At 42.7% G+C, this 25,067-nt stretch overlaps 1 protein-coding gene across 1 annotated transcript in view; it reads right to left on the bottom strand.

Annotated features, from left to right (window-relative positions):
- Positions 1-3,818: 3,818 nt before the first annotated feature.
- LOC115115039 (chondroitin sulfate proteoglycan 4-like) overlaps positions 3,819-25,067 on the bottom strand; it is a 113,752-nt gene continuing 92,503 nt past the window's right edge. The window contains exons 12-15 of the mRNA XM_065026908.1: positions 19,160-19,326; positions 10,581-10,764; positions 10,020-10,342; positions 3,819-7,037 (exon numbers count right to left, since the gene is read on the bottom strand). Of these exons, the coding sequence (XP_064882980.1) occupies positions 5,277-7,037; positions 10,020-10,342; positions 10,581-10,764; positions 19,160-19,326 (2,435 nt within the window). The 3' untranslated portion in view covers positions 3,819-5,276. The remainder of the gene's footprint in view (positions 7,038-10,019; positions 10,343-10,580; positions 10,765-19,159; positions 19,327-25,067) is intronic.

The following is a 25,067-nucleotide window of genomic DNA, read 5'->3' as shown; positions in this document are numbered from 1 at the left end:
TATATATATATATATATATATATTCGTATATATACAGACATTTCTGCTCAATCCAAACTATTGCAACATTACCACAAAAATGGAGGAGGCAAGTGGAAAAGGGAGAAGGTGGGGAACTTGTTTGTCTGCTATATATTAAAGATACAAATTGGCTGAAAGGAACTGGTGTAACGGATGTGAAACGGCTAGCTTAGTTAGCGTTGGTTCGCGCTAAATAGCGTTTCAATCGGTGACGTCACTTGCTCTGAGACCTTGAAGTAGTAGTTCCCCTTGCTCTGCAAGGGCCGCGGCTTTTGTGGAGCGATGGGTAACGATGCTTCGTGGGTGACTGTTGTTGATGTGTGCAGAGGGTCCCTGGTTCCCGCCCGGGTATGGGCGAGGGGACGGTCTAAAGTTATACTGTTACACTGGCATAAATAGACAAATCTGTCATCTGAGGACAACAATATTGACAGCTGTGCCATACAGGTTGCAAAATAAATGGGAAGAGATTTTCGATGTACTGATTCCATGGCACATCGTTTATGAACAGAAAAAAACAAACATTTGATTCAACATTTAGAGATTTTAAAAGTACATTTTTAAACAAAATTCTTGCCACCAACAGAATTCTATATATATATAGGACATAAAACAATCTCAGTTCTGTAGATTTTATCCCCTAGATCATATATTCTGGTATTGCCCCCGTGTAGCTTGTTTCTGCTCACAGGTTCAAGAATGGTAAAAAAAACACAAATTAAATCACAACATTTAAAATGAACCTTACAAATAGCAGTGTTTGGCAATATGGAAAGCCATAGTCAAATCAATAAATAAAATAATAATTAATAATACTTGTAGAAAAGGGTTTTCATCTTTAGCTCACAATCTGTAGCTACAGTTTCAGAGTTTCAGAGAAAGGAATAAATATTTTTTTTAAATAAAAAATAAAAAGCATTGTATTTGGGACAAATCATTCACTAAATCCTAAACCTCAACTAAATCTTTTAATAAATAATTTGGAAATTGAGGTGACTAAACTGCTTTGGAGTAACCCTGGATTGTAAAACTGTCATGGTCAAAACATATAGATACAACAGTAGCTAAGATGGGGAGAAGTCTGTCCATAATAACGCACTGCTCTGCCTTCTTAACAACACTATCTACAAGGCAGGTCTTACAGGCCCTAGTTTCTACCTTCTTAACAACACTATCAACAAGGCAGGTCTTACAGGCCCTAGTTTCTACCTTCTTAACAACACTATCAACAAGGCAGGTCTTACAGGCCCTAGTTTCTACCTTCTTAACAACACTATCAACAAGGCAGGTCCTACAGGCCCTAGTTTCTACCTTCTTAATAACACTATCAACAAGGCAGGTCCTACAGGCCCTAGTTTCTACCTTCTTAACAACACTATCAACAAGGCAGGTCCTACAGGCCCTAGTTTCTACCTTCTTAACAACACTATCTACAAGGCAGGTCCTACAGGCCCTAGTTTCTACCTTCTTAACAACACTATCAACAAGGCAGGTCCTACAGGCCCTAGTTTCTACCTTCTTAACAACACTATCAACAAGGCCCTAGTTTTGTCACACCTGGACTACTGTTCAGTCCTGTGGTCAGGTGCCACAAAGAGGGATTTAGAAAAATTACAATTGGTTCAGAACAGGGCAGCACAGCTGGCCCTTGGATGTGCACAGAGAGCGAATATTAATAATATGCATGTCAGTCTCTCCTGGCTCAAAGTGGAGGAGAGATTGACTTCATCACTACTTGTATTTGTGAGAGGAATGTACCAAGCTGTCTGTTTGAACTACTAACTCACAGCTCAGACACCCATGTATACCCCACAAGACATGCCACCAGAGGTGTCTTCACAGTCCCCAAGTCCAGAACAGACTATGGGAGGTGCACAGTACTACATTTACATTTACATTTAAGTCATTTAGCAGACGCTCTTATCCAGAGCGACTTACAAATTGGTGCATTCACCTTATGACATCCAGTGGAGCAGCCACTTTACAATAGTGCATCTAAATCTTTTAAGGGGGGGGGGGTGAGAAGGATTACTTTATCCTATCCTAGGATAAGAGCCATGACTACATGGAACTCTATTCCACAGTACTACATAGAGCCATGACTACACGGAACTCTATTCCACAGTATTACATAGAGCCATGACTACATGGAACTCTATTCCACAGTATTACATAGAGCCATGACTACATGGAACTCTATTCCACAGTACTACATAGAGCCATGACTACATGGAACTCTATTCCACAGTACTACATAGAGCCATGACTCCATGGAACTCTATTCCACAGTACTACATAGAGCCATGACTACATGGAACACTATTCCACAGTACTACATAGAGCCATGACTACATGGAACTCTATTCCACAGTACTACATAGAGCCATGACTACATGGAACTCTATTCCACAGTACTACATAGAGCCATGACTACATGGAACTCTATTCCACAGTACTACATAGAGCCATGACTCCATGGAACTCTATTCCACAGTACTACATAGAGCCATGACTACATGGAACTCTATTCCACAGTACTACATAGAGCCATGACTACATGGAACTCTATTCCACAGTACTACATAGAGCCATGACTACATGGAACTCTATTCCACAGTACTACATAGAGCCATGACTACATGGAACTCTATTCCACAGTACTACATAGAACCATGACTACATGGAACTCTATTCCACAGTACTACATAGAGCATGACTACATGGAACTCTATTCCACAGTACTACATAGAGCCATGACTACATGGAACTCTATTCCACAGTACTACATAGAGCCATGACTACATGGAACTCTATTCCACAGTACCACATAGAGCCATGACTACATGGAACTCTATTCCACAGTACTACATAGAGCCATGACTACATGGAACTCTATTCCACAGTACTACATAGAGCCATGACTACATGGAACTCTATTCCACAGTACTACATAGAGCCATGACTACATGGAACTCTATTCCACAGTACTACATAGAGCCGTGACTACATGGAACTCTATTCCACAGTACTACATAGAGCCATGACTACATGGAACTCTATTCCACAGTACTACATAGAGCCATGACTACATGGAACTCTATTCCACAGTACTACATAGAGCCATGACTACATGAAACTCTATTCCACAGTACTACATAGAGCCATGACTACATGGAACTCTATTCCACAGTACTACATAGAGACATGACTACATCATGGAACTCTATTCCACAGTACCACATAGAGCCATGACTACATGGAACTCTATTCCACAGTACTACATAGAGCAGTGACTACATGGAACTTATTCCACAGTACTACATAGAGCAGCGTGACTACATGAAACTCTATTCCACAGTACTACATATATACCACAAACTACATGGAACTCTATTCCACAGTACTACATAGAGCCATGACTACATGGAACTCTATTCCACAGTACTACATAGAGCCATGACTACATGGAACTCTATTCCACAGTACTACATAGAGACATGACTACATCATGGAACTCTATTCCACAGTACCACATAGAGCCATGACTACATGGAACTCTATTCCACAGTACTACATAGAGCCGTGACTACATGGAACTCTATTCCACAGTACTACATAGAGCCGTGACTACATGAAACTCTATTCCACAGTACCTACATAAGAGCCGCTGACTACATGGAACTCTGGATTCCACAGTAAACTACATAGAGCCATGACTACATGGAACTCTATTCCACAGTACTACATAGAGCCATGACTACATGGAACTCTATTCCACAGTACTACATAGAGCCATGACTACATGGAACTCTATTCCACATCAAGTAACTGATGAAAGCAAACAGTAGAATCAGATTTAAAAAACAGATCAAAATACACCTTATGGAACAGCGGGGACTGTGAAGAGACACAAACATAGACACAGACACATACACACTATATACACACAAACACATGGATTTTGTGTTGTAGATATGAGGGTGTGGTGGAGTAGGGGCCTGAGGGCACACAAATGGTATAAACTGCCTTTATTTTGCTGGACCCCAGGAAGAGTAGCTGCTGCCTTGGCAGGAACTAATGGGGATCCATAATAAACCCCAGGAAGAGTAGCTGCTGCCTCAACAGGAACTAATGGGGATCCATAATAAACCCCAGGAAGAGTAGCTGCTGCCTCAACAGGAACGAATGGGGATCCATAATAAACCCCAGGAAGAGTAGCTGATGCCTTGGCAGGAACTAATGGGGATCCATAATAAACCCCAGGAAGAGTAGCTGCTGACTTGGCAGGAACAAATGGGGATCCATAATAAACCCCAGGAAGAGTAGCTGCTGACTTGGCAGGAACTAATGGGGATCCATAATAAACCCCAGGAAGAGTAGCTGCTGACTTGGCAGGAACTAATGGGGATCCATAATAAACCCCAGGAAGAGTAGCTGCTGACTTGGCAGGAACTAATGGGGATCCATAATATACCCCAGGAAGAGTAGCTGCTGACTTGGCAGGAACTAATGGGGATCCATAATAAACCCCAGGAAGAGTAGCTGCTGACTTGGCAGGAACTAATGGGGATCCATAAATGTATATGTAAAATGCATGTATATGTAGCAGGAAAGCTGTAAAAACACAAAATATATACAATATGTGTCCTGTGAAGGGGGGGGTGGGCAACAATATCATGTAATCATGCTAACAACATCATGTAATCATGTTAGCAACATCATGTAATCATGCTAGCGAACATCAAATATGAACATGTTAGTTATACAGTATTGTCGAGTCACTAAGGACACATCACACAGCGTTTTACTTTCTTAAAGGTATTTTATAGCTGAGCTGTGCCGTGCGATGTCAGCACATTGTGGTTTGTTTGAATACTGGCCCATTCTCTACACTGGGTCATGGTTGGATGGATAACTTCTGCAATAGTTGTACAGAACATGAATGATGTTTCCAGCCAGCCAGAACTGTTTCAGAGGTTGTTGAGGTGAGGTGGACTAGTGGTCACTACTAGTCCACCTCACCAGTCATAGGCTACCAGTTACTGATTGTGTTTTAAACTAGTTGTCAGGTCTAATTTCCTGTACTGATTGTGCTCTACCAGCCTAAGTAGAAAAGGCTTTCATTATGTCAGAATACAACTAGTAGCCTAGTGCCATGGTTTACAGTTTAACAATGAGTAAGGTTGGTGGGGGTGTTCGGAATAGATGTGTAGTCCACTTCTCCATCCCTCCTCTAGGTAGCAGCAGCAAAAGGGTCATACCCAGTACTGGTTCTGCTGTAGAGTGGGGGTTGGGGTCCTAATGAGCTGGTCTGAACTCTCTGGATTTACAGCTTTCAATGCGCAGTCCGGCAGTGATGCAGAGTTGCTAACTGAGCCCCGATTGCCGAAAGGAAGCAGCCTGTCCAAGGCAGGACTTCCAGGGTCGCCTGGGCTCAGCGGAGTCACCGTTACCGTGGGAGCGGCCACGCTCCTCTGCGGCTGGTTGTGATAGTCCGGTGGGGTTGAGGGCGAGGGCGGCGGTTTCAGGGTCAGAGGTTTTTGTTTCCTCTTCCTGTTGCGTCTCAGCAGTAGAAACAGCACCACCAGGATGATGACCAATAGGAGCAGGACCAGGAGAGGTAGGATCACCAATAGGGGGTTGGAAGTCCTCTGTGGGTATGACTCTACTCGGACCGGTGTCATCATAAAGGGGATCTCAGAAAGGTCTTCTCCTCTACCCATGGTGGGTTTGCCCAAAGTTGTACCTGTCGAGTCATTGCGATTGGTGTTTCCCCAGTGATTGCGACCTTTGAACTTCTGGTGGGTCTTGCTGGGTCTCTGTGTGGAGAGGAAGGATGTGGACAGGGAGGGTAGTGTTGTCCCAATACCAAACACTGTCGTTTGGTTCGTTTGGTTCAGAGACTGAGAGAAAGGACTGCTGGTGGTCGGGACGTGACTCTCTGTTCTTCTGACTAGCGATGGATCGTATGGAACGACAGTGAAGAGGAACTCTCCCTTGGCAGGTGGGACGTTTTCCGCTTTCACGACAAAAACCAACGAGTCGTTCAGCTCCTGTACTTCAGTCATGTTAGCGTTGAGCTCGATGGATATCCTCTCCTGCTTCACATCCTGAAAGGAGAAAGACTCCACCGGTTCCGTTTTCATACCAGCTTTGGCTTTTCCTCGGGCCAGCTTGCCATACTTTGGCTGGGACACGACCTCGAAGACGGGGTCGTTGCCTGTTAGAGAAGCCAGCTCAGTTGCATTGAGAAAACCAGCGTTGAGTTTGACCACAATGCCATTGGGTATTCTCACCCCTTTGCCAAACCTCACCAGGGGCTTAACTGTGATGTTGACAACCTGATTCGTCAGGTTAGCTTCCAACGTAAATACAGTGAACTCAAAGCTGTCCTGACCAGATGTGATGCTCGTCATTTGATAAAACACGCGACCCTTCCTTAGGTCCTCCTGCTCAAACTGCCTCAAATCCTGGTTGTCCAGCCAAAGGATCTTGCCGTACCGTGGAAGCTTGGTGATCCGGTAGTGAATCGTTGTGGTTTTCCCGTTAGTCTCTGCAGCCAGACTGCCCTGCGTTAACGCTACACAGGTCTGACCCTGCTTCAGAGTCAGCCCTGTGTTGTTAACCAGGGAGATGGTGATCTCTGTCAACTCCAGGTTGAATAGCTTGTACACCGGTTCGTGGTGGCCGTCCGAGATACTGAAATAGAAGACCCCCGACGCCTGGCTTCCATCATGGACAAAGTACACCTTCCCACTGTTGATCTGAGCCTGAGTGAAGGACACCACAGACTCATTCAGGCTTCCTCCCAGGGCCAGATAGCCGTTGTTGGGCTTGCTGACGACAGTGTACTGGATATCCTCTGAAGGGTTGTCCAGATCTTTCACATTGAGGTTCTGCAGTCCCAGGGCCACTATATCCCCCTGTACCATACTCAGGGTGGTGGTTTTGGTCTTCAGGACGGGTGGCTGGTCATTGATCGGGACCACTGTGATGTTGAAACACTCTTCCAGCACCTAGATAGAGAAGAAAAAGATGACTTCATTGTCCAATGTACACAGAAACTGCTTTAGCGTTTAGAGCAGAACTATAATGTCTTCAATGAGGCAATTCATTTAGCAGCTAACACAATTACAGTGCATTAGGAAAGTATTCAAACCCCTTGGATTTTTCCATATTTTGTTACGTTAGTCTTATTTTAAAATTGATTAAATACATGTTTTTCTTCATCAATCTAGACACAATACTCCATAACGACAAGCAAAAATAGGTTTAGACATTTTTGCAAATGTGTTAAAATAAAATAAAACAGAAATACCTTATTTACATAAGTATTCAGACCCTTTACTCAGTACTTTGTTGAAGCACCTTTGTCAGCGATCACAGCCTTGAGTCTTCTTGGGTATGACGCTACAAGCTTGGCACACCTGTATTGGGGAGTTTCTCCCACTCTTCTCTGCAGATCCTCTCAAGCTCTGTCAGGTTGGATGGGGAGCATCGCTTCACAGATATTTCCAGGTCTCTCCAGAGATGTTAGATCGGGTTCAAGTCCGGGTTCTGGCTGGCCCACTCAAGGACATTCAGAGACTTGTCCCGAATCCACTCCTGCACTCTAGGCTGTGTGCTTAGGGTCGTTGTCCTGTTGGAAGTTGAACCTTTGTCCCAGTCTTTGGTCCTGAGCGCTCTGGTGCAGGATTTCATCAAGGATCTCTCTACTTTGCTCCGTTCATCTTTCCTTTGACCCTGACTAGTCTCCCAGTCCCTGCCGCTGAAAAAAATCCCCACAGCATGATGCTGCCACCACCATGCTTTACCGTAGGGATGGTGCCAGGTTTCCTCCAGACGTGACGCTTGGCATGGTAGAGTCTGGCCACTACCATAAAGGCCTGATTGGTGGAGTGCTGCAGAGATGGTTGTCCTTTTGGAATGTTCTCCCATCTCCACAGAGGAACTCTGGAGCTCTGTCAGAGTGACAATCAGGTTCTTGGTCACCTCCCTGACCAAGGCCCTTCTCCACCGATTGCTCAGTTTGGCCTGGAGGCCAGCTCTAAGAAGTGTCTTGGTGGTTCAAAACCTCTTCCATTTAAGAATGATGGAGGCCACTGTGATCTTGGAGACCTTCAATGCTGCAGAAATGTTTTGGTACCATTCTCCAGACCTGTGCCTCGACACAATCCTGTCTCGGAGCTCTACAGAAATTCCTTCAATCCCATGACTTGGTTTTTGCTCTGACATGCACTGTCAACTGTGGGACCTCATATAGACAAGTGTGTGCCTTTCCAAATCATGTCAAATCAATCGAATTTAGCACAGGTGGAAAATCAGGTCGTAGAAACATCTCAAGGATAATCAATGGAAACAGGATGCACCTGAGTTCAATTTTGAGTCTCGTGACAAAGGGACTGAATACTTATGTAAATCAGGTATTTCTGTTCATTTGATACATTTTCTAAATGGTCTAAAAACATGTTTTTTCTAAGTCATTATGGGGTATTGTGATGTCATTGTGGGGTATTGTGATGTCATTATGGGTATTGTGATATTATGGGGTATTGTGATGTCATTGTGGGGTATTGTGATGTCATTATGGGTATTGTGATGTCATTTTGGGGTAATGTGTGTAGATTGATGAGGAAACACATGTATTTAATCCATTTTAGAATAAGGTTGTAACGTAACAAAATGTGGGAGAAAAATCAAGGGGTCTGAATACTTTCCGAATGCGCCGTGTTATATACAGGATAGACGTGTTATATACAGGATAGACATGTTATATACAGGATAGACGTGTTATATACAGGATAGACGTGTTATATACAGGATAGACGTGTTATATACAGGATAGACATGTTATATACAGGATAGACGTGTTACATACAGGATAGACGTGTTATATACAGGATAGACGTGTTATATACAGGATAGACGTGTTATATACAGGATAGACGTGTTATATACAGGATAGACGTGTTATATACAGGATAGACGTGTTATATACAGGATAGACGTGTTATATACAGGATAGACGTGTTATATACAGGATAGACGTGTTATATACAGGATAGACGTGTTATATACAGGATAGACGTGTTATATACAGGATAGACGTGTTATATACAGGATAGACGTGTTATATACAGGATAGGCGTGTTACATACAGGATAGACGTGTTATATACAGGATAGACATGTTATATACAGGATAGACGTGTTATATACAGGATAGACATGTTATATACAGGATAGACGTGTTATATACAGGATAGACATGTTATATACAGGATAGACGTGTTATATTCAGGATAGACGTGTTATATACAGGATAGACATGTTATATACAGGATTAGACATACAGGATAGACGTGTTACATACAGGATAGACGTGTTATATACAGGATAGACGTGTTATATACAGGATAGACGTGTGTACATACGGGATAGACATGTTATATACAGGATAGACGTGTGTATATACAGGATAGACGTGTTACATACAGGATAGACGTGTTATATACAGGATAGACGTGTTATATACAGGATAGACGTGTTATATACAGGATAGACGTGTTATATTCAGGATAGACGTGTTATATACAGGATAGACGTGTTATATACAGGATAGACATGTTATATACAGGATAGACGTGTTATATACAGGATAGACATGTTATATACAGGATAGACGTGTTATATACAGGATAGACATGTTACATACAGGATAGACGTGTTATATTCAGGATAGACGTGTTATATACAGGATAGACGTGTTACATACAGGATAGACGTGTTATATACAGGATAGACGTGTTATATACAGGATAGACGTGTTATATACAGGATAGACGTGTTATATACAGGATAGACGTGTCATATACAGGATAGACGTGTGTACATACACACAAAATCATGATTGAATATGAACAGACATGTACCAGCCCAGCCATAGACAGTAGGGTACATGTGTGGAAAATGCAAGCTAGGTTTACATATCATACACACCTGGCTGACGTCTAGAGGGCGCTGGGCCGGCTTTCCCTTGGGGTTCAGCCAGGTGTCGAAGACAAAGCTGTCATGGCGCGTCTCGGAGTCGTCGTGGCGATATGTGATGCCATACTTGTTGAGGATGCGCTGGGAGAAGTTAGGTTTCTCCACACTGAGGTTCCTGTCTCCCACCACGATAACGCCATGCTGGGGTAGCGACTTGACCTGGAACCAAACCTCATGGGAGTTGCGCTGGGGCGTGGTCAGCTTGAACATTAGGTTAGACGCATCCAGCTTGGACTCGTCGATGACAACACTGTCACCCACTGTCACCACTGCACCTAGAATGCAATGAGAGACGACCATTCATCTTTAACGTCACTAACATTTCACCAAACTTGATTTGATTAGCATTAACAGAACAAATTAAATGTATTAGAAATGTATTGCTAACATTTCGGCTACTAGAATAAATACCTGAGGCGATCAGGAGGAAGCCTGTTTGATTGCCACTTAAAACTGCATAATCATTTTTAAAATTTTAAATAATTTTACCAACGATTTCCCCCGATGACCCACCTGTGTTAGCGAGGAGCAATGATTTGCGGTCGGTTCCAGCATTCTCGTAGGAGATGTCCATCTCGAAGGTCTGGGTCTCCAGGGTAACCGGTGGTGAAAACACTGAGAAGGTCATTGAGTCCATGGCAGACCATCGAACCGACTCCACAAAACTTTGGAAGTACAAAACCTCCCCCTGGTCCACCTGAGATACACAGAAGAAGGAGAAGAAGGAGGTGTTATAGAAGAAGAAGAAGAAGAAGAAGAAGAAGAAGTAGAAGAAGAATAAGAAGAAGAGGAAGGAGAAGAAGAAGAAGAAGAAGAAGAAGAAGAAGAAGAAGAAGAGGAAGGAGAAGAAGAAGAAGAAGAAGGAGAAGAAGAAGAAGGAGGAGAAGAGGAAGAAGAAGAAGAAGAAGAAGAGAAGAAGAAGAAGAAGAAGAGGAAGGAGAAGAAGGAGAAGAAGAGGAAGGAGAAGAAGAAGAAGAGGAAGGAGAACAAGAAGAAGAAGAAGAAGAAGAAGGAGAAGAAGAGGAAGGAGAAGAAGAAGAACAAGAAGAAGGAGGAGAAGAGTTAGATACTCAATTTAGCAAACCTTCGTCCACCTGCGACCACTAATCCGTGAAGGCCGGTGTTAGTATAAATCGGACGGGCAAGGCCTCAATATGCTCACTTTTGTACCCCTGTTTCAACGTAGCCGAAACACTAAAGAAAGCATTGAATAAAAACTCTGAACATCAACAACTTTGGTTTAAAATCTCTTTTTAAAAAAACGGAATATTTCAAGACATGAACACTTCCTGTGAGTCACTTCTTCCACTGGAGAAGATCTAGTCTGTAGTTGATATTCAGGAAACAGATTTATACTGCATGTCTTTGTTGTCAGGTGTTGTTCCACAGAGATTGGCCTGTTTGTTTTGTAAACTTGTAGTGGTTTTATTGACAGAGCACAGAGGAGATTACAAAGGTAACGTGAGCCAGAAGGGCAGTGGGTCGGTTTTCAAACCCACGCTGACTCTACTACTGTATGTGTACCAGGGGTGAGTGAGGCACGGGTTTATTCATAACCTGCGGTTATACCCGCGGGGCGGGTGGGTTTAGGTTCATTAAATATTGTTGGATGAAGGTTGGGTTGGTGGCCGGCGGGTTGAATAAAAGGAAAACAATGCAGTAAAAAAAAATCATACATGTTTAATTCTTGGACAATGCATATCCAAAGGCTATATTGATGTTTTCCTTTCATATTGTTTTTAAATCTTGCATTAGTGTGTAAGCCTTATTGCACGCCGAATGAGACCTGGCACAGTTCTGTTCTGTTTCTCAACAGTGAAAACCTGGCACAGTTCTATTCTGTTTCTCAACAGTGAAAACCTGCCACAGTCCTATTCTGTTTCTCAACAGTGAAGACCTGGCACAGTCCTATTCTGTTTCTCAACAGTGAAAACCTGGCACAGTCCTATTCTGTTTCTCAACAGTTCTGCCAAAGAAATGAAGACTTATTCAATCAAAAACAATGGCCGACCAAGCTTCCTGTTAATGTAACACAACATTCTTCCTGCATGTGTTGGAATTTATATCCTGTTGAGTTTCTTTGTGTTCATTTCTCGCTGTAAATATGATGTTTTCCCAAACAGTACGGGCCCGATTCAGACTTAAGAAATGTACGCTTTTCCTACTCACGCCAATCTTACACACTTCTCAGCTGGGGTTAGAACCAAAATTATTCTCCAAATCGTTTTGTTCTGAACAGAACCATTATTATTTTCATTCCTTTCCACTGTTCAGACCTTCAAAATAAAGTTCTGAACCGGTTTGAACCCCCAAAAGAGTACTGTTTTTTTTTCTTCTTTTTAAAAATTCTTTCCTTTTCTGTTCCTTTTTAAAACCTCTGAAATTGACTTTTTTTTTGTACATTTAGCTCTACATTAAATTACATCACCATTCAGTTGTTTACATGCGCAACGAACAGACAAGTGGGTAGGGAGAGAGCGAGAGAGGGTTGAGGAGGAGGCTTGGCTTGAAGTGCCTGGGTATCTTGTTATGACATTCTTTATCTGAATTATATCTACAGAGGAGGAGCTTCTATGGAGGAACTTTGAATGTCTTTGAACTTCCGAGAGTTGGCTTAAAATTGGACCGGAGCTAGCTAACAAGCTTGTGTGTGCAGAGCGGCACCCGAATTAAAAATATATCTTACCTTTTTTGTAATGAATAAACTCAATTTGAAACGTGGTAACTATAGTATCCTTATTAACTAGCATTGAACAAACAAAAAAGTGAATCCATTCTTCTATAATTAAAAATCTCTCCCTAATTTCTGAATCAGCCTTGTAACGTCAGTAGGCTACAGCTAAGCTTCGGAGTGGGAGGGGCACAAGGAGATGGAGGGGCAGGTAGCCTACACACTGGCAAAGATATTCAGCTGGCAGGAAAACACAGGAATAAGTTTCTGAATGACAGAGTGAGGGCATTGCATATGCGCTGGTGTTTTTTTTGTGGGCCAAAAAAAACATTCCCGGAATTTAAAAGAAAATATATTGGTCATTTCAAAATACAGTGGTTTGATTCATCCAGAAAGTTGACACATTCAATTGTTTAAATCCATGAAATATTTGTAAGCAGCTACTCTTCCTGGGGTTTGTTATGGAACCCCATTAGTTCCTGCCGAGGCAGCAGCTACTCTTCCTGGGGTTTAGTATAGATCCTCATTAGTTCCTGCCAAGGCAGCAGCTACTCTTCCTGGGGTTTATTATGGATCTCCATTAGTTCCTGCCAAGGCAGCAGCTACTCTTCCTGGGGTTTATTATGGATCCCCATTAGTTCATGCCAAGGCAGCAGCTACTCTTCCTGGGGTTTATTATGGATCCCCATTAGTTCCTGCCAAGTCAGCAGCTACTCTTCCTGGGGTTTATTATAGATCCTCATTAGTTCCTGCCAAGGCAGCAGCTACTCTTCATGGGTTTTATTATGGATCTCCATTAGTTCCTGCCAAGGCAGCAGATCCTCTTCCCGGGGTCCAGCAAAGTTAAGGCAGTTATATCATTTAAAAAACATTACAATAAATTCACAACAGATTTCAAAACATATTATGGTATAACTGACGGTGGCTACCGAAAGTGGCTAATACAGTATTTAAAACGATACAATTTTTTTTTTTTTTTTTAAATACAGTGAAGAGTCCGGGCGTATATATTTAAAACATTCTAGAAATAATACATCAACTTGGTAGGTTTGGCGCTGTACTGTCATGTGCGTATGGCTACAGAAGCCTATAGCTTGGGTCTCCACGTTTCAAATCTGCAAGTTAAGGCCAGCATTGATTTGTTATTGTGTGTTTATTATGGATCCCCACTACTAGCGTTTGCAGAAGCAGCAGCTACTCTTCCTGGGGTTTATTATGGATCCCCACTACTAGCGTTTGCAGAAGCAGCAGCTACTCTTCCTGGGGTTTATTATGGATCCCCACTACTAGCGTTTGCAGAAGCAGCAGCTACTCTTCCTGGGGTTTATTATGGATCCCCACTACTAGCGTTTGCAGAAGCAGCAGCTACTCTTCCTGGGGTTTATTATGGATCCCCACTACTAGCGTTTGCAGAAGCAGCAGCTACTCTTCCTGGGGTTTATTATGGATCCCCCACTACTAGCGTTTGCAGAAGCAGCAGCTACTCTTCCTGGGGTTTATTATGGATCCCCACTACTAGCGTTTGCAGAAGCAGCAGCTACTCTTCCTGGGGTTTATTATGGATCCCCACTACTAGCGTTTGCAGAAGCAGCAGCTACTCTTCCTGGGGTTTATTATGGATCCCCACTACTACTAAGCAGTTCTTCCTGGGGTTTATTATGGATCAGCAGCTACTCTTCCTGGGGTTTATTATGGATCCCCACTACTAGCGTTCTTCCTGGAAGCAGCAGCTACTCTTCCTGGGGTTTATTATGGATCCCCACTACTAGCGTTTGCAGAAGCAGCAGCTACTCTTCCTGGGGTTTATTATGGATCCCCACTACTAGCGTTTGCAGAAGCAGCAGCTACTCTTCCTGGGGTTTATTATGGATCCCCACTACTAGCGTTTTCCTGGGGTTTAGAAGCAGCAGCTAGCTCTTCCTGGGGTTTATTATGGATCCCCACTACTAGCGTTTGCAGAAGCAGCAGCTACTCTTCCTGGGGTTTATTATGGATCCCCACTACTAGCGTTTGCAGAAGCAGCAGCTACTCTTCCTGGGGTTTATTATGGATCCCCCACTACTAGCGTTTGCAGAAGCAGCAGCTACTCTTCCTGGGGTTTATTATGGATCCCCACTACTAGCGTTTGCAGAAGCAGCAGCTACTCTTCCTGGGGTTTATTATGGATCCCCACTACTAGCGTTTGCAGAAGCAGCAGCTACTCTTCCTGGGGTTTATTATGGATCCCCACTACTAGCGTTTGCAGAAGCAGCAGCTACTCTTCCTGGGGTTTATTATGGATCCCCACTACTAGCGTTTGCAGAAGCAGCAGCTACTCTTCCTGGGGTTTATTATGGATCCCCACTACTAGCGTTTGCAGAAGCAGCAGCTACTCTTCCTGGGGTTTATTATGGATCCCCCACTATCCCCACTACTAGCGTTTGCAGAAGCAGCAGCTACTCTTCCTGGGGTTTATTATGGATCCCCACTACTAGCGTTTGCAGAAGCAGCAGCTACTCTTCCTGGGGTTTATTATGGATCCCCCACTACTAGCGTTTGCAGAAGCAGCAGCTACTCTTCCTGGGGTTTATTATGGATCCCCACTACTAGCGTTTGCAGAAGCAGCAGCTTCCACAAAATAAAACACAAAAAAATGACAAGTAACAAAACACTCGTACACTAATAATCTGGGACAGTCATATAAACGCCACGGTGGGAAAGGTGATATGTTGAGTTGAGCTTCGGTTTGCTGCCATGTGACTGGTTTCACATCCCCTTCAGCGATCATACGGTAAAATATATATAAAACAATTGTCTTTTATATTTACTATCCCCCTTATCTAAACGGCTTATTCGTTTACCTAGCTTTTATCAATAGCCCTTCATTAATACGGTCTACCTGTAGAAACACCTCCACCACACCTTCATTAATACGGTCTACCTGTAGAAACACCTCTACCACACCTTCATTAATACGGTCTACCTGTAGAAACACCTCTACCACACCTTCATTAATACGGTCTACCTGTAGAAACACCTCTACCACACCTTCATTAATACGGTCTACCTGTAGAAACACCTCTACCACACCTTCATTAATACGGTCTACCTGTAGAATCACCTCTACAACACCTCTACCACACCTTCATTAATACGGTCTACCTGTAGAAACACCTCTACCACACCTTCATTAATACGGTCTACCTGTAGAAACACCTCTACCACACCTTCATTAATACGGTCTACCTGTAGAATCACCTCTACAACACCTCTACCACACCTTCATTAATACGGTCTACCTGTAGAATCACCTCTACAACACCTCTACCACACCTTCATTAATACGGTCTACCTGTAGAAACACCTCTACCACACCTTCATTAATATGGTCTACCTGTAGAAACACCTCTACCACACCTTCATTAATACGGTCTACCTGTAGAATCACCTCTACAACACCTCTACCACACCTTCATTAATACGGCCTACCTGTAGAATCACCTCTACCACACCTTCATTAATACGGTCTACCTGTAGAAACACCTCTACCACACCTTCATTAATACGGTCTACCTGTAGAAACACCTCTACCACACCTTCATTAATATGGTCTACCTGTAGAAACACCTCTACCACACCTTCATTAATACGGTCTACCTGTAGAATCACCTCTACAACACCTTCATTAATACGGTCTACCTGTAGAATCACCTCTACCACACCTTCATTAATATGGTCTACCTGTAGAATCACCTCTACCACACCTTCATTAATACGGTCTACCTGTAGAATCACCTCTACCACACCTTCATTAATACGGTCTACCTGTAGAATCACCTCTACAACACCTCTACCACACCTTCATTAATACGGTCTACCTGTAGAAACACCTCTACCACACCTTCATTAATACGGTCTACCTGTAGAAACACCTCTACCACACCTTCATTAATATGGTCTACCTGTAGAAACACCTCTACCACACCTTCATTAATATGGTCTACCTGTAGAAACACCTCTACCACACCTTCATTAATACGGCCTACCTGTAGAATCACCTCTACCACACCTTCATTAATATGGTCTACCTGTAGAATCACCACCTTCATTACCACACCTTCATTAATATGGCCTACCTGTAGAAACACCTCTACCACACCTTCATTAATACGGTCTACCTGTAGAATCCCCTCTACCACACCTTCATTAATACGGCTACCTGTAGAATCACCTCTACCACACCTTCATTAATACAGCCTACCTGTAGAATCCCCTCTACCACACCTTCATTAATATGGTCTACCTGTAGAATCACCTCTACCACACCTTCATTAATACAGCCTACCTGTAGAATCACCTCTACCACACCTTCATTAATATGGTCTACCTGTAGAAACACCTCTACCACACCTCTACCACACGTTCATTAATACGGTCTACCTGTAGAAACACCTCTACCACACCTTCATTAATACCGTCTACCTGTAGAATCCCCTCTACCACACCTTCATTAATACAGCCTACCTGTAGAATCACCTCTACCACACCTTCATTAATATGGCTACCTGTAGAAACACCTCTACCACACCTTCATTAATACAGCCTACCTGTAGAAACACCTCTACCACACCTTCATTAATATGGTCTACCTGTAGAAACACCTACTTCATTACACCTGTAGAAAACACCACTACCACACCTTCATTAATACGGTCTACCTGTAGAAACACCTCTACCACACCTTCATTAATACCGTCTACCTGTAGAATCCCCTCTACCACACCTTCATTAATACAGCCTACCTGTAGAATCCCCTCTACCACACCTTCATTAATACGGCCTACCTGTAGAAACACCTCTACCACACCTTCATTAATACGGCCTACCTGTAGAATCACCTCTACCACACCTTCATTAATACGGTCTACCTGTAGAATCCCCTCTACCACACCTTCATTAATATGGTCTACCTGTAGAAACACCTCTACCACACCTTCATTAATACGGTCTACCTGTAGAATCACCTCTACAACACCTTCATTAATACGGTCTACCTGTAGAATCACCTCTACCACACCTTCATTAATATGGTCTACCTGTAGAATCACCTCTACCACACCTTCATTAATACGGTCTACCTGTAGAATCACCTCTACCACACCTTCATTAATACGGCCTACCTGTAGAATCACCTCTACCACACCTTCATTAATATGGTCTACCTGTAGAAACACCTCTACCACACCTTCATTAATATGGTCTACCTGTAGAAACACCTCTACCACACCTTCATTAATATGGTCTACCTGTAGAAACACCTCTACCACACCTTCATTAATACGGCCTACCTGTAGAAACACCTCTACCACACCTTCATTAATATGGTCTACCTGTAGAAACACCTCTACCACACCTTCATTAATATGGTCTACCTGTAGAAACACCTCTACCACACCTTCATTAATACGGTCTACCTGTAGAAACACCTCTACCACACCTTCATTAATACGGCCTACCTGTAGAAACACCTCTACCACACCTTCATTAATATGGTCTACCTGTAGAAACACCTCTACCACACCTTCATTAATACAGCCTACCTGTAGAATCACCTCTACCACACCTTCATTAATACGGCCTACCTGTAGAAACACCTCTACCACACCTTCATTAATATGGTCTACCTGTAGAAACACCTCTACCACACCTTCATTAATACAGCCTACCTGTAGAATCCCCTCTACCACACCTTCATTAATACAGCCTACCTGTAGAATCCCCTCTACCACACCTTCATTAATACAGCCTACCTGTAGAATCCCCTCTACCACACCTTCATTAATATGGCCTACCTGTAGAATCACCTCTACCACACCTTCATTAATACAGCCTACCTGTAGAAACACCTCTACCACACCTTCATTAATATGGCCTACCTGTAGAATCACCTCTACCACACCTTCATTAATATGGTCTACCTGTAGAATCCCCTCTACCACACCTTCATTAATACAGCCTACCTGTAGAATCACCTCTACCACACCTTCATTAATACGGCCTACCTGTAGAATCACCTCTACCACACCTTCATTAATACGGCCTACTTGGAGAATCCCCTCCTCCACACCTTCATCTCTTTGATCTCCACCCAAAAAAAACGAATAGCGGATGAATAGAATGATTTTCTCGTGCTTCAAGTTCAAGGTCAGAACTCGTAGAGAGAAAGGTGCATGAAAAAGGGGATGACGTTCTCTTCACGTGCTCTTAACTAGGGTCGAGAACACCTAGAAACTCCTGGGTTCATTCTCACAGAGCGTCACTCAGAGTAGGAGTGGGGGGGGTCTAGGATCAGCCCCCCCCCCCTTTTAAATCCATGTAATCATATTCAATATGATCTTTAAAAAGGTCAAACTAAACCTAAAATCAGCAGCTCTGCTCTTACCATTGTCTGTGTGAAGGAGGAGACATCTACAGTATAGTTATTAGCCAGCACTGTCACCAGTCTTCCGAGTTCGGGTCGACGAATCACGTTGAAGGTAATGGTGCGGTTGGATCTCTTGTCATTGGTCACTGCCTGCAAATCGTCCCTGGTGATTGGTGTTGTAGAGCCTGTTGGGAAAAACTATGGGGTAAACAAACGCTCCAACATACTGTGTACACAGGCACAATCATGTAACATAACCTAGGACTTACAGTGTAGGCATACATAAAGATAAAGTCTTTTAATGAACGACTGCCCCTTTAAAAAAAACGACTTCTTGTTTTTGAAAACTGCCTATGTGGCATCGATATGAGTCAGAAACATTTGTTCTAGTGTACGACAAAGTTGTAAAGTGGATCATTTTGGTCATAAACTGAGATTTGAGAAAAGGTATAAAACTGAATGAAGTTGAATTCATATTAATAATTATATTAATGAACTTAAATGTCCATCCTGCCCACAACTTATAGCACCCAAGTGATCACCATCAATATTTAGATTTGTGTTTAACACTTTTTTTAAGGTCACTACATGATTCCATATGTGTTATTTCATAGTTTTGATGTCTTCACTATTATTCTACAATGTAGAAAAATAGTAGAAATAGTACAAATAGAAAAGGTCTGGAATGAGTAGGTGTGTCCAAACTTGTACTGTATATCAAGTGGACAATATTGTCTGCTTCACCTCAGAAATAGAGGCAAGACGACAGGCTATTTCTGACCGCGGTTTTTTATACTGACCCTAAATACAGATCACCTAGAAGGGATGGAAAAGCACAATGTGTTTAATGCTTTAGTGTGTCTCAATCAGTACCAGAACAAGGACAACAAGCGCACTTGCACCAACACACTTTTGAATATCGAAACTACCAATATAAATTAATTACAATCGCAATCATAGTTATTTATAAGAGTATATTATGAGAGGAGTCAAGTAGTAGAGTAGTCAACTGGTGTGTAGACAAATAGAAAAATATCATAAAGCTAGAAAGACTAGAAGTTCGAAGTGGTATAGAATAAGTTAAGAGAAAGATCTCTTCTTCAGCTGTCATCTGAAACGCATTAGAGCAGACACAGTTCCTTAACTATCTCCACTCATCCATCCACTGCCTGGAAAGCCCAGCCCACTGTGCCAGCTGGCCATTGGCTACCACCGTCAATCAAACCTGGGTTCAACTACTATTTGAAATATTTAAAAGACTCTTAGCTTCAGCTCTAACCTGCCTGAAGTGCCAGATGGGCGTGTCTGCAGCTACTATGTTGGTCCCATTGAGCCAAAGATATAGAATTTGAGATGATTTCAAATAGTATTTGAACCCAGGTCCACCATTCATCCTCACCTAACTCACAAACCAGACTCCTCAGCCTCAACCTGGACTGTCAGAGTTTGGCTAAGGGTGTGTGTGTGTGTGTGTGTGTGTGTGTGTGTGTGTGTGTGTGTGTGTGTGTGTGTGTGTGTGTGTGTGTCTAAGGCAGCTAGCAAACAAAGCACAGGGAGGGGTCAGTCTATTTATATTTAGCCACATGGGTATTAAAAGTAGAGTACAACTCCCCTGATCCTGAATAAAGTAGAGTACAACTCCCCTGTTCCTGAATAAAGTAGAGTACAACTCCCCTGATCCTGAATAAAGTAGAGTACAACTCCCCTGTTCCTGAATAAAGTAGAGTACAACTCCCCTGATCCTGAATAAAGTAGAGTACAACTCCACTGATCCTGAATAAAGTAGAGTACAACTCCCCTGTTCCTGAATAAAGTAGAGTACAACTCCCCTGTTCCTGAAAAAAGTAGAGTACAACTCCCCTGATCCTGAATAGAGCAGAGTACAACTCCCCTGTTCCTGAATAAAGTAGAGTACAACTCCCCTGTTCCTGAATAAAGTAGAGTACAACTCCACTGATCCTGAATAGAGCAGAGTACAACTCCCCTGTTCCTGAATAAAGTAGAGTACAACTCCCCTGTTCCTGAATAAAGTAGAGTACAACTCCCCTGTTCCTGAATAAAGTAGAGTACAACTCCATTGTTCCTGAATAAAGTATAGTACAACTCCCCTGATCCTGAATAATGTAGAGTACAACTCCACTGATCCTGAATAAAGTAGAGTACAACTCCCCTGTTCCTGAATAAAGTAGAGTACAACTCCCCTGTTCCTGAATAAAGTAGAGTACAACTCCCCTGATCCTGAATAGAGCAGAGTACAACTCCCCTGTTCCTGAATAAAGTAGAGTACAACTCCCCTGTTCCTGAATAAAGTAGAGTACAACTCCACTGATCCTGAATAGAGCAGAGTACAACTCCCCTGTTCCTGAATAGAGCAGAGTACAACTCCCCTGTTCCTGAATAAAGTAGAGTACAACTCCCCTGTTCCTGAATAAAGTAGAGTACAACTCCCCTGTTTCTGAATGAAGTAGAGTACAACTCCCCTGTTCCTGAATAGAGCAGATTACAACTCCCCTGTTCCTGAATAAAGTAGAGTACAACTCCCCTGTTCCTGAATAAAGTAGAGTACAACTCCCCTGTTCCTGAATAAAGTAGAGTACAACTCCATTGTTCCTGAATAAAGTAGAGTACAACTCCATTGTTCCTGAATAAAGTAGAGTACAACTCCCCTGTTCCTGAATAGAGCAGAGTACAACTCCCCTGTTCCTGAATAGAGCAGAGTACAACTCCCCTGTTCCTGAATAAAGTAGAGTACAACTCCCCTGTTCCTGAATAAAGTAGAGTACAACTCCCCTGTTCCTGAATAAAGTAGAGTACAACTCCCCTGTTCCTGAATAAAGTAGAGTACAACTCCCCTGTTCCTGAATAAAGTAGAGTACAACTCCCCTGATCCTGAATAAAGTAGAGTACAACTCCCCTGATCCTGAATAGAGCAGAGTACAACTCCCCTGTTCCTGAACAAAGTAGAGTACAACTCCACTGTTCCTGAATAAAGTAGAGTACAACTCCACTGTTCCTGAATAAAGTAGAGTACAACTCCCCTGTTCCTGAATAAAGTAGAGTACAACTCCCCTGTTCCTGAATAGAGTAGAGTACAACTCCCCTGTTCCTGAATAAAGTAGAGTACAACTCCCCTGTTCCTGAATAAAGTAGAGTACAACTCCCCTGTTCCTGAATAAAGTAGAGTACAACTCCATTGTTCCTGAATAAAGTAGAGTACAACTCCATTGTTCCTGAATAAAGTAGAGTACAACTCCCCTGTTCCTGAATAGAGCAGAGTACAACTCCCCTGTTCCTGAATAGAGCAGAGTACAACTCCCCTGTTCCTGAATAAAGTAGAGTACAACTCCCCTGTTCCTGAATAAAGTATAGTACAACTCCCCTGTTCCTGAATAAAGTAGAGTACAACTCCCCTGTTCCTGAATAAAGTAGAGTACAACTCCCCTGTTCCTGAATAAAGTAGAGTACAACTCCCCTGTTCCTGAATAATAAAGTAGAGTACAACTCCCCTGTTCCTGAATAAAGTAGAGTACAACTCCCCTGATCCTGAATAAAGTAGAGTACAACTCCCCTGATCCTGAATAGAGCAGAGTACAACTCCCCTGTTCCTGAATAAAGTAGAGTACAACTCCACTGTTCCTGAATAAAGTAGAGTACAACTCCACTGTTCCTGAATAAAGTAGAGTACAACTCCCCTGTTCCTGAATAAAGTAGAGTACAACTCCCCTGTTCCTGAATAGAGTAGAGTACAACTCCCCTGTTCCTGAATAAAGTAGAGTACAACTCCCCTGTTCCTGAATAGAGCAGAGATGAAATGATGACTCTATCCCAGTAAAAGTCATGATGCGTCTGGTCATGGACTTTTTTTGGTGAATGAACAAAGACTAGCCGAGCCGCCAGGGGCAGTTCCCTGAATTATTCAATCAAATTGGATTTTGACTGTAAGATTAGTCGGTTTGAATAGGTAACTACGGTAATCCATTGAACACACAGTAGAAGGCCAGTTCTGGACCAGTTTGAATAGGTAACTACGGTAATCCATTGAACACACAGTAGAAGGCCAGTTCTGGACCAGTTTGAATAGGTAACTACGGTAATCCATTGAACACACAGTAGAAGGCCAGTTCTGGACCAGTTTGAATAGGTAACTACGGTAATCCATTGAACACACAGTAGAAGGCCAGTTCTGGACCAGTTTGAATAGGTAACTACGGTAATCCATTGAACACACAGTAGAAGGCCAGCTCCCCATGTTAGCATTGGGTGGAGGCTCTAAATGTAAAGTCTGTTGTTGTGACACAGGAAACGTGAGATGTGGTTCTGGGTGTCGAACCTCTCTCTTAGAGGTTAAGGACCAGTTCTGGACCAGTTCTGACCAACATGTCAGTGTACAACGTCCTCTGTGAAACGAGAGATGTGGTTCTGGGTGTCGAACCTCTCTCTTAGAGGTTAAGGACCAGTTCTGGACCAGTTCTGACCAACAAGTTCACAGAGTCCGTTGTACACCGACGTCACAGGGTCCAGTACCTTACAGTGGCAGAAAGTCCAATCGGTCTCCTCTCTGCTACCACTCTGTCAGTGGAGCTGATTTCAAGTGTCAGGTTTCACTCTCCTCATTTGCATAGGGAGTGACGTGTCACATTTTCTGGCCTATCCTGACAAATAACTGGTTTCTTCTGCCTGTGAGCGACAGAGGGAGCCTGGGAGATGGTATATTAAAGAGGACAGTCTAGTGATTTCAGTAATCATGGTTTCATCACACTATGGTATTCTCAACTAGATTTAGAGCTCTCAACATGAAAAAAAAATAACGAAATAATTTAGTAGAATTGAAACACGACCACCTTCTGTTGATCACAGAGGGACATAATCACTTTGTGCGTAAAGCTGATGTTGTAACGAGCCTGCAGACATTCGAAAGGTCTCAGCATCGCTCGCAGGAGACTTGGTGGGAAAATGCTCTGTCGTCGGTTACATGAAATTTGTACTGATCATATTTATTTTTCAGTTATAAAAAAGATGAAATCTTAAAGTAAGTAATTTATAATTTCCTTGTTACTATAAGTAAGCCATTAATTTAAGCATTTCACTGTGAGGTCTACTACACCTGCTGTATTCAGCATTTCACTGTGAGGTCTACTACACCTATTGGTTACACCTGCTGTATTCAGCATTTCACTGTGAGGTCTACCTACACCTGTTGTATTCAGCATTTCACTGTAAGGTCTACTACACTTGTTGTATTCACTGTATTTCACTGTGAGGTCTACTACACCTATTGGTTACACCTGCTGTATTCAGCATTTCACTGTGAGGTCTACTACACCTATTGTATTCAGCATTTCACTGTAAGGTCTACTACACCTGCTGTATTCAGCATTTCACTGTAAGGTCTACTACACCTGCTGTATTCAGCATTTCACTGTAAGGTCTACTACACCTATTGTATTCAGCATTTCACTGTAAGGTCTACTACACCTGCTGTATTCAGCATTTCACTGTAAGGTCTACTACACCTATTGTATTCAACATTTCACTGTAAGGTCTACTACACCTGTTGTATTCAGCATTTCACTGTAAGGTCTACTACACCTGTTGTATTCAGCATTTCACTGTAAGGTCTACTAAACCTATTGTATTCAGCATTTCACTGTAAGGTCTACTACACCTGCTGTATTCAGCATTTCACTGTAAGGTCTACTACACCTGTTGTATTCAGCATTTCACTGTAAGGGCTACCTACACCTGTTGTATTCAGCATTTCACTGTAAGGTCTACCTACACCTGTTGTATTCAGCATTTCACTGTAAGGTCTACTACACCTGTTGTATTCAGCATTTCACTGTAAGGTCTACTAAACCTGTTGTATTCAGCATTTCACTGTAAGGTCTACTACACCTGTTGTATTCAGCATTTCACTGTGAGGTCT

This window comes from Oncorhynchus nerka, linkage group LG13 (genome assembly GCF_034236695.1).
Source record: "Oncorhynchus nerka isolate Pitt River linkage group LG13, Oner_Uvic_2.0, whole genome shotgun sequence".
In the NCBI taxonomy this organism is placed as follows: domain Eukaryota; kingdom Metazoa; phylum Chordata; class Actinopteri; order Salmoniformes; family Salmonidae; genus Oncorhynchus; species Oncorhynchus nerka.
The sequence above is the reverse complement of the archived record's forward strand: the minus strand, read 5'-3'. Positions and strand labels throughout refer to the sequence as shown.